Genomic DNA, 11966 nt, shown 5'->3' with positions numbered 1-11966 from the left:
GTTCAAAGTTGTAATATTTTCTGGAATTTTATAATATAACGATGACTGGATAAATGGAATGGGATTTAAAGAATTTAAAAATATAGGACTCACACGTGCCATAAAGCTTTTGAGTGGAGCACATCACCGCGAAGTCATCTACCAACGTAAATAATTCAAGGCGATATCGTGGTCCACCTAACCTGAAAGATTCGCCTGATAATGGCGAACCCCCAGGAAGTTTATGAATTCTGACCCAGTCTAGAAAATGAGCGGGAATTTAACTTGATAGATAACGCAAAAATCCAGAAGCTCATCTTCTCCGACTACAATCAGCTCGTGAAGGAGATGATCCTCGTGGAGTCGCCGTTCGCCGAAACGACGATATGGCTATATATGACGGGATGGATACGGCTTACGGGAAGTTGCCCTCGCCTTAACTAAAACAAAACTTATCGTGGCCTCGGATGCGCTCGAGACGAATTATCAGCATTGGTGTTCACTGGATGTCGACCCTTGCATCGAGACCCTCGAGCTCGTTCCTATCTACCCGCTCAAGTTTCTGACACTCAGTATCTTTCGAAACAGGCGCAGGAACATGTTTAAAGCGAGGTCATATCTAACGCAGTATACTATATACGGCTATACTTTATTTAGTAATACGGATGGAAAATCTCATTACTGTCGTCTTGAATTTGAATTCCGATGGTGCACGTATGCATGTGCATAAATTAATCGATACCAACAGTAATTGGAATTTCTATCCAATTTCCATCTAATTATTTTCTATATACATATATTTAAATGTAGTTAATTATACATACATACATATATATATATATATATATATATACGCGTGTGTGTATCTTTTAATAATAATATCGTATATGCTGAAATATGTATGTGATTAAATTTTAAACAAAAATACGTATTTGTATTACGTGATACGTTGAGAATAGAATCATAGTATAGCCATATTTAAAACTTAAACGCACACTATTGACTAATTATTATTGGACTAATTATTATTGACCATTATTATTAGCTAATTTTTCCTCAAAATTTGTATTATTTTAATTGATAGAATTAAAACATTTTATGTTATCGGTTATTGACCATAATAAGGAATTGATTTCCAGAAATAAAAACATTTAATGTATAAATATTTAGATATATACGAATATGAAAAAAAGTACAAATACATATAAAAGTGTAATAATTTTACAAATACTGTAGCCTATTGCGTATTTCCTAATACGTTTTTTTTAACAAAAATAAAAACCAGAATTATGTTGACTTTTATAAAATATACTTTATATTCAATTATATTTTTGCATTCGTTATTTTACAAATGTTTACATCCTAATATATATAAATATAATGGTCGTTACTACTGACACTAACTTGTCTTTATTAACGTATATATATATTTTAATATTAATATACAGCATTACAATAAGTGATATAAAGTTTGCTTATATCAAATTAAATAAGAGGTTTTTAGTGTATTGTAATTTTACTACGTATTAGTTGTTCCTCCCCCCCCCTTTTGCGACAAAATTCGGTATAATAATAAAAGTTGAGCGATTTATTAGCAATGAAAACCGGGAATTACTAATACGTAAGACTCCGTCGTTCAGGTTGATCAACGGTAGATCAAAGTATTATGAGCTTGGCGGCATGGAACGAAGAGCAACACTGTAGAATCGTTGGTGCGAACACGTGCGTCAGATATTCGAGGGCAAATACCGTAGCAGCTCATTATTACAAACCACGGCTGTCAAAAACTCGACTTCTTCGAGTTTATCGAAACTTTGGAGTTGCAATCCAGAGCTACAAACTCCACAGCAGCGAAAACTTCAATTAGGCGAGCCATACAATGCATCCCGATACGGATATTGCGGGACCATACCCATTTGATTCTCGAGGAGTATTTTGTATGAAACCAAGTAAAATAATCGTTTTTTCGAGGCTTATTTGCAGTATCTATAGATGAATTTTTTTTAATGTTTTGTTCCTGTTTTGGTGATGTGATATAGATGTTCAGATAAATAAGTGTTATCAACTTCTTCTATATAATAGCTAAATGGGATTTATAATATAACGAAACATCAAATAAACGTATCAATAAGTGAACATTTAATTAAGGGAATTAACGATACCGCATAGATATAAACCGATATCGAACTCTTTCAACTTTCTTATATCGGATTTTTATTAAAAATAATGATTAATTGATCGATTAAGTGATTACAGTCTTTTGTAATTTGATAATTACATAATGAAGAAAAAACAATTGTTCCTATAAAAGAAATATTTAACATTATTATAGCTTCAAACTTTACAAGGCCAATAGCATATCGACATAATTAATCTAAATATTGCGTAAGATATTAAAACTATTTTTATTAAAAAAAATTTAATAAATAGTTTAATTATAGCAGCTATTTTAAAAAAGATATAATTGAAAGTTTTACATACAAACATTACATTAAACATGACAAAGTCATTGTTTTTGTAATTTTAAAGCATTGTAAAACGTTGTTTTACATACATTAGAAGTAATTATCCTGTAATATGATAAAGCCAGTGGTATTCGTTGATCTTTTATTAATTTTCTAAAACAATATTTATTTTATTTTTTCTTATAGGGATAAATTGGAAAATTATTTACTAAATGAAAGAAAAAAATACAAAAACTTGTTCGGTAAATCAAGTAATTATCGAAAAGTTCATCGAAAAGCTGATAAACAACGAGATAATAATCTTTTTGGCGCAATTTTTACGAGAAGAAATAATAAATGCTGCATATATTAACGATTGCTGAACACAAAAATAAAAACCATCTCAAATCGTGAAAATGGTGATTGTCGTTTATTATATTTTCCACCAAATGAATTTAAATAAAGTAATAAAGAAAGACCCAGTATTGCGTTAGATATCAATAAACCAGGATCTAATGTTAATAAGTTTAGCTGACTCAGCTATAAAAATTTAGTGATGCTAACAAGAAAAGCTCGAAATTCTAATCTAAGTGAAAAGATTGATATGTATACCAAAATATTCCATTGTACATTCTTAAAATTTATTTTTGGTATATACGATAAGAGTAATTCTAGCGTTCATTCTGACTCTTGTAAGAGTAAATTATGCACGTATCTATCTTTTGACCAATGAATATGTAATGATAAAGCAAAATATTTTTGCTTGTGAAAAGTCAAAAATTAATTAGAAATAATCATCCAAATGACGTCATTTGATAAAAATAGATAATGATGAAATACACTAATTCGATATTTTAATTTAATAATTATTATTAATTCAATTGAATTAATTTATTATTTATTATTTTTTATTAATTAATTGATACAAATAATTAATATTAAACAAAATAATTAATAAAAAAAATAAAATTAATTTAATAAAAAATTAAAACTAAAAATTGATTATATATTAAAGATAATAATTTCAAATTAACAGCGGTGTAAATGCATTTGTTGATTATATAAATAATTGCATTGCACGTATTCTTATGAAGCTATAATGTAATTTTTTCAAATATAATTCTTACTAAAATTTTACAACAATAGCAACAAGGATAACAATAATATTAATCCAATCTTCAATTCTAGAATTACCGATGTAAAATGAAAATTAATAAATTTTAACATTGTGCCATTTATTACAGTTACACGAGTTCTTGCATCGTATTGGCTTTAAAAAATACCCCCATATTTTAATACTAATTTATTATTTCTTAAAGCTTTATTGCCATAGTTTTCGAGTTACAATTGTTTAAAAATAAAAAAGAAAAAGGAAAAAATTTAACATTATTTATTTGTTTATTCGTTTTATTTGATATTCGATGTAAAAGATAGCAAACACACATATGCAAGCTACAGGTACATTAAATTATTCTTCTTCATTCTATTACATATTTTGCCGATGTTTGATTTGATTCGTGCAATGCAAACGCCAACACGGCAGTCTATTATCGACAATTTTTACTAACGAAATTATGACTGATAATATCGAAATACTTCGCCACATAACAACTGATAAATTAAGCATTAAGATTATGAATTCAAACGTGCTATTATTTTAATATTAATTATTAAAGTTAAAGTTATTCAAGCTAATGGCATGATGTAGTATTGGCATTTTCTCAGTTTTCATACACGTTTATGACAATAAATATAAAAATAAATATTAAATTAATATAATAAATTTAATAAATTAATCATTAACAAAATACTATTCCTGTGAAATGAAAACACGATAAAAATTATGAATTGCGAATGAAAACTTTTCTCAATAGGAGTCAAAATAAATTCTATTATTAAAAATGGTAATTACTTTTTAGAACAAATGCACATTCTGTTTAAAATGGGCCTTTTTAAAGTAAATATTCTTTGAAGATTAAAACTCCTTAAGAACAATTGAATTTGCTCGAGCACTGACAACATAAACTAAATTTGATTTCTAGTAACGTTTTAATTTGGGAAGTACCAATTTTCAGAAAATGAACAAGGATCCGAAATATTCGTAGATACATATTTTATTGAGCACAGTCTAATAATCCTGTGAAGTGTTTTAAAATCTTTCGAAATAGCTTTAAAAGCATATGTACGATTACAAAATTGATGTGCATCGATTATTTATGAACTTAATTCTTTTTATTAATTAATTAATTTTATATATAATATCATGATAATTAATTTTGCCGACAGTACAAGATGAGTCGTGTTATTCTGGACGCTGAAGGTATCTATTAATGCCATAAACGCCTTTCAGGATATTAAGACGCATTTTTCACAGTTTAAGGAATATCAAGTAGAAACGGATAAGCCCAAAACTAGACAATACATATTCATGAAGAGAGGGAGACTCTGAATTAATTTACAATATTGGTTTTAGCATTCATTCGATGAATAAATAATACAGGGCAGTAACTATGGACTTTAGATTTCTGCCGTTTTTACATATCTTTATGGTCACTGGCATGTTCTGTCCCTTCCTTGAATCATTATTGATTCAATTTATGAATTGCATAAAGTATAAATGGGATTAAGATCTGAATTCTGAATTACGTACTTTAAAATAAGTCGGTGATTTTTTTATAGTGACTAACTGTAGAAGCAAAGACAATAAGATCTAGACAAGTAAATCAATACTAAGTCGTTTGAACTGTTGTCGAATATTAACTCCGAATAACTCTCTGGCTCTTTGAGAGCTTGACCTTGGGCCAGCAATTCACGCTCATTGATCATGAACTTTTTATACGCGTATCTGTAACAGAATTCGAAATACCCAGAAAAATTGAACATCTAGTGTCGTACCGAATTTGAAGTTTAGATTAGGTTCAAAGAACGTTACGATCGTTCGCAAGTGAGGTCCTTGCCGAGCGGAAGGTTGAATTGAGAGCTCAATTGATAGTATAACTACTCAATGATAATGTCGCACAAGAATGTTTAAAAATATGTAATTTCTATTTTGTAAGAACCATAGTCATTGGACTCCATTCACTCGTCATTTATAGATTTTTAGCAGAAAATTATAATAAACAATATAAGCAAAATTTCTATTTTTTTCCTTTTAATCTTAAGTTTGACACTATATTACAAATATATATATATATATGTATAATAGTATTAATATTTATATTTGTTATAATAATTTACAAATGTATCAACACAAAATGACAAAAATGAAACTAAAAGAACGTATAAATTATATAAAAATAAAGCTTTCATTTACAAATCTGACTTTTGTAATACGGACATTGAATTAAAGATGATTTGATGATAATTTATTGTAACATTTATTTTGAATAATTTATAATAATAGATTTCTTTTACGGAGTAGTTAATTAAGATACAATGATTTTAACAACGACTTAAAAAATACGTAGACTCATTTAAAAATTCTTCGTACAACAAAATTACAAGGAAATGGAGAAAAGTATCTGAAAACAGGAGAACAAACAATATTGTAAACTACGGTCAAAGGCTGAGAAAAATCTACCGATAATATCACATTTATCCGAGAATAATGAGCACTTATCAAATACATTAAAACGTCAACGAAGCAGTAAGACAAACCAAAAATGAACTTTCAGATAGTGGACATTTTTTATACCTAAAATCAATTAATTTATAGGTACCCAATATCAATCTAATTTTTAATTTGTTTAAAAAACCTATTTTTAGTAATATTATTATTTCTTACTTAACATCACAGTATCAACATATAGTTTAACTAATAATTTATGTACTTTATAAACTAAAATTATCGAATGGGATAGTATTTCAGCGATTTATAATAAGATAAAAATAAAATAAAATATAAAAAATAAAAAATAAACTAGGTAATGTGTAGCTAATCTAGTATATAATTTTGGACAAAATATAAAGTTTAGCTATATTAATTTTTTTATAACCTTTGTTACCTTCTCAAATAATGATATGTTATAAATGTGACATTCTTTTCATATATTGTCTTATAAGCCCGATAAAACTTTCAAAACGTCAAGTCAATTTTCTTTAGCCTAACTGCATTTTAGTTCGGAATTTGTTTTTCTGTACACGAGAAGACCCTTGATTCACGACGTAATTGCAAAAATGCCAGAGACGTACGCAAACATATAACTTCTCCGAGGAGGCGATCACTGAAGAATTTCTACTGAAAGCTCACTCGAAGTAAGGGTACCTTTTTTCCTAGTCTGTAGTGTACTGCGAGTGATCTCTAGTTAATTGAGGTAAATAATCTCGAAATGACATAATATGTAACAACGATATAGAATTGAAAATACCGAATTATCGGCATCAATATTGATAATAATACTATTGCGAATTATTTTATTTTTTTTTTAATTTTGGAATTAATGCCATAATCGAATATACATAGAAGTCATTAAATTTATACTATATTATTAAAAAACTAAGCGTCTCGCAATTTGTTGCTGTTTACAATAAAACACTTTTCTTTTCACATAACGATGAATTTTTGTCGTAACATCTGCTATGCAAAGATTAGTAAAAAGAAAAGGAAAAATAAATTTTGGTAAACTTTTATTGGATTTTAATACAAAGTTTTATACAAGATTATACAAAAGCATTTAGTTATTTTAACTGAAGCTTACTTATATTTTGTACTTATCTTGTACTTACGGTACATTCAAGTATTTAATTATTTAATAAATAAGCTTTACATGGTGATTATAAATAAAAAAAAACATTATATACTATGTATTTAGAGTCACTTTAATTCTTTTAAATGAATTGTGTACAGCATATTGAGAAAATAATTCTCGAAAATTAAGTACATTAAAGTATAAATAGAAAGTTTTAATTTGACGGGATAAAGAAAATAGCATACTTATTGCACATCGCTTACAATATTTTCCTCACAATTGTGGATAATTATTGAATCTAATTATACGTAGCTCTATAATAATTAGACCTTCTCTAGCAAAGACGCACATTTGCAATTAGGAATTGAATAATTATGATTTCATTTTTTGATTCAAATTTTAATTTTTGAATTCAAAATTATTACGAATTTGGTACCAATGCCAAACTGAGTAGCAAGGATCCGAGAATTTTAACAAATATTTCTCCTTATATATCCATTGATTTTCTGAATGAGTAATCAAAGTTGATATACAATTTTCAGTTTAACATAATACAGCATATTCTAAAGTAAACAAATAAATTTACCTTAAAAAAAAATTAGTAATAGAATTTAAATAAAAATAATTTTGACAAATATCAGTGCTTAGTAGCTAAAGAAAAATACTGAGTTGCATCTAAATTAATTCCATGATATTTATTGAATTTGTAAAATAATTTTTAATAAAACCATGTTCCTTTATTCACAGTTTAATTTCTATTTTTACAAATGTAAACATTTGTAAATTTGTGTGTTATTAAAAAAAATATGATACTTTTAATGAATTTAATTTCTATTCAAATGAGAAGCTTAATACTTTAATAAATACTTTTGTAAATTTCATGATTAGAATTTTTCTTAGTAAAGAAGTCGATAAACAATTTAACTATAAGGAATTCAATTATAACATATATATAACATATTATAAATATATACACACTGATTTGCGACAGTTTTTCATACACAACATAATTATATTAGAATTGCACATATTTAAAATATAATATTGTACAAACGATTATACTCAATCGGATATCTCACATGTATCATTTATGCATTAATTATAATTTAATTTTAAACTACATTAGTTTTAAACACTACATTAAAAATATAATATTTATTCTATACAAAATGTATTATGTACAGAGAATCAGATCGTGAGTACAATTACAATTAACGGAAGAATAAGAAACCTACTCAAGATCATCATTCTCTCTGTCACTATTAAGGCAGAGGGTGAAGAGGTCATTAATTAATTCACATTTAGACAGTTTTCACACATTCAGTATAAAAGAAGTGTAAGAGTAAAGATATCAATAGCATATATATTAACTGTATATATTTTATATCTTCTTTATATCAAATTTAATGAATCTTCTTGCTGAACTTACACTTTTATAATTTTATTAGTAGATTGTACATCGAATTTGAAGCACATTATTAAAAAAACGTATTCATAATTGCATACCTCTACACAGTAATAAAAATTATTAAATAAATAAATATTCTAATTTTACTAGATTTACATAATAACTATAATTGTAGGAGTTCTAATGAAAATTTCTATAAAGATAAAACATCGATATCCGAGACCCGATGAAAAAATGTAACGTTACCTGCCCAAATATACTTTTTACAATATTTTAAACACATTTAATCAGCGTGTATAAATAATATCTCTTAATTAAGTAGCTCATGTATATGTATTAAATATTCGACAATGATTTAATACATTATTTAATATATTTACATTAAAAATATATTTATTTTATGTAGCTCAGAAACATAAGCAATAATAATTATTTTACATCGTAAAATATATTAAATACTTTACATACATTTTATTTATGAATTTATACATTTATATAAATATATCCTACACTAATGTGTTAATTATTATGTATTATTTATAACACACTGAATAGAAGAAATCTAATATAAAAATTACAGTGAACTGTATACAATTGTCTAATATTGATGCATATAAAATTTAATTATGCACATATATAATTATATTTAAAGAAAATTAAATTTAGTATTCGAGTGTAATTTTTTAAAACATTTATAAAATTCTATTTACAAGATATATTATTAATTATATCTGAATGATTATAATTCTAAAATCAATTTAAATGTACACGTTTAAAAGTCAGCTTACCTTAATGTCTTCTTCAATTAATTTATAAGATTATATTAAATAAACATCTTTATTTTTCTATAGGTAAAGTAAAAACTGACAAATCTGAACTCCACAGAAAATCTTAGATCTCTCTCTCTCTGATTTTAGTCTGCGTGAATTTCCGCCAGCCACTTGTAATTACGAAGTCATTTATTATAAAATATATATTAAATGAGCGCAAAGTGTGTAAATTGTTAATAAATTGGAACTTAAATTACAAGCAAATCACAGCCAGGTGAAGTACCTGCCGCACCAGCTCCCAAACTACGTCCATTTCCGTCTGGGAGGTCGAGAATGAGAAAAAGGGAGAGTTTACAATTTCCGATGGTTAGAATGGAAATACGAAGCAGAGGTCATTAAACTATCGTAACCGAGTATCGCAGAATCTATTTCCTATAATAATAGGAGGTATTGGCCTAAGCTGTCTTTTCTCTCGTAAAGCGAGTAATATCAGTTAAAAAGTCTACCATCGTCTATAAGACGAGTAGGCATTTATGAAAACACTCGTGCTACTCCAGAATAGATTATCAACAGTACTCTAGAGATTTTCCTCACTGCAATACAAGAGACACATGTTGATGTATATATTACGACACGGAATTAGAAATATATTGCAGCTAAATTGCCTTACATAAATTAGATGGAATCATTGATACCCTCATAAAATGAAAATTTCATTATAGAGCACTAACGATAAATACGTATGTACATTTTGCATTTAACCTGCCAGATTTAATAATGACTTTTAGTTAGAGCGAGTAATTTTAATCGAACAGCAGTACTTTTGATCGTAGTCACTCGCAAAAAATGGTAATTTTCACTTAGAATTAAATACTGTATTCCCCATTGCACTTACTCTTAGCTATCAATCGAAGTACTACACTATCATCACAGTCCGAGAGGGATCATCTTCGCGAATCGAGTGCAACGATTCCCCGCTCCATAATATCTTTCCCAACCTCCATCGTCCTTGGGTGGCTGAAATTCTTCAGCCGGCGATCTGCGAGTTTACAGTCGACGAGGACAGACCAATGCTGCTGAGTTTACCTCTACACCAATCACCTGCACTCATATTCACATGCCACCAGGCTTCGGTAGATTCGTGTTGTAAGCTCTGATCACGTCTGTCTGCGAAACTGTACCTCCCTCCTCTTGGGAAAATGCGAAACCATCTGTTGTTGGTTTAGCGAAAAATAAGATCCAAAATTAATCTTGGATGATATATTGTACGTAAGCTTATGTATGCTGTGGAGTTAGGACAGCTGGACGAACTTTTTTGTTTTGATCTACTTTTACACTCTGTAGTATTAAAATTCTTATGGTCAAATATTTTATTCAACCTTTTAATTTGTCCAATAGTCCGTGGATATTTAAAACCCCACCTCTAAAATACATGCGTTAATTTAAGCTTAAGTGATAGCTATTAATTTTATAAATATTAGATTTTCATAGTGAAACTTTGTAAAATTAATTATTTCTTCAATAAAATTTACAAATTTTGCATTAATTTTGACATAAAAAATAAGAAAATAGACATTAACACGTTGCATTTAAAAATTGTTTAAAATACGTTAATTAATCTTACATTGTTTTTGTTTATTTGTTAGTATATAAGGATAAAAAGTTCTAAATATTGATTCTTCATTTAAATTAACTATAGAACTTACAATTAGATAAAGGATTGATTGAATAAGCAACTACAGGCCTTGTGTTTTGTGTGCTATAGCAAAAGGTGCTTGAAAACTTTTGTTTATGCTAAATTAGTTTTAAATCTTTCACAATAAATAAATATGAATATTTACTTTGATTGTAATTGATTGAAAATATTTTTTTATAAATAAATGATACTTATCTATAATAATAAACGAGGAAAATTAATCCTGTACAATAAAACATATCCAGTTATTTGAATACTATAAAATTATATATATGTATATATGATATTAAAAAATGATTTAGCTAAGTTTTTTCGAATACAAAAATAATAAAACGAATTAGAAGATAAACTAATTTAATTTTGATGTGAAGATTTTGGGAAATAATTCCAGTATCAATATACCATCACAATTGTTTGATAATGGAAATTCAATTCCTTATAAAAAAAATTAAATCAATATTATTTAAATTATTTAAAAATATGTCTATTAAATATTAAATAAATATCAATTATTATTATATATAGAAAAATTTTACAGAATTTTTTTTGTAAAATATCAATTTACTTACATTGTACATTGTAATCTTACCAGAACTGGTATAGCATTTATTATTAGAAACTTAAAGTTTCATGGTTATAATTATGAATGGAATATAATCAAAGTAGTATTTTATTTATAAATAATGAAAGCATATATAAATGAGTTTCTACAAAGGAATGTGGTAAAATTTGTAAAGAAAAATATATCTTATTGTCAATGAAGCACATATTTTATAAAACACATAAGTTTTGTATTTAAAATGACACCTAATGATGAAAATCCATAAAATGAACAAAATTTTGATCACGTCGTGAACATATTTGAAATTTTTAAATGTAATATTTCATTAGGATTCACAAAGATCCAAATTCTATTATGTATGTCCGATTTCAATTTTATAAATATAATTCACAAAAGTTGATTAAAAAAAAGTATCAAGA

General features: G+C 26.9%; 2 protein-coding genes across 2 annotated transcripts in view; one reads left to right on the top strand and one right to left on the bottom strand.

The window, feature by feature from the left end:
• The first annotated feature begins 58 nt into the window (after positions 1–58).
• Positions 59–709, top strand: LOC105366063 (uncharacterized). The gene is given in 3 exon segments (XM_011504380.1): positions 59–146; positions 245–378; positions 380–709. Coding segments are annotated over 3 exon segments (552 nt in total).
• Positions 710–10315: 9606 nt separating this feature from the next.
• The window catches only part of ATP8A (ATPase phospholipid transporting 8A1), a 36946-nt gene continuing 35295 nt past the window's right edge, over positions 10316–11966 (bottom strand). The window contains exon 21 of the mRNA XM_011499775.1: positions 10316–10500. Coding sequence (XP_011498077.1) covers positions 10403–10500 — 98 coding nt within the window. The 3' untranslated portion in view covers positions 10316–10402. The remainder of the gene's footprint in view (positions 10501–11966) is intronic.

This window comes from Ceratosolen solmsi, unplaced genomic scaffold (genome assembly GCF_000503995.2).
Source record: "Ceratosolen solmsi marchali unplaced genomic scaffold, CerSol_1.0 scaffold10, whole genome shotgun sequence".
Classification (NCBI taxonomy): domain Eukaryota; kingdom Metazoa; phylum Arthropoda; class Insecta; order Hymenoptera; family Agaonidae; genus Ceratosolen; species Ceratosolen solmsi.
Note: the sequence above shows the minus strand (reverse complement) of the source record. Positions and strands in the feature narration are given on the sequence as shown.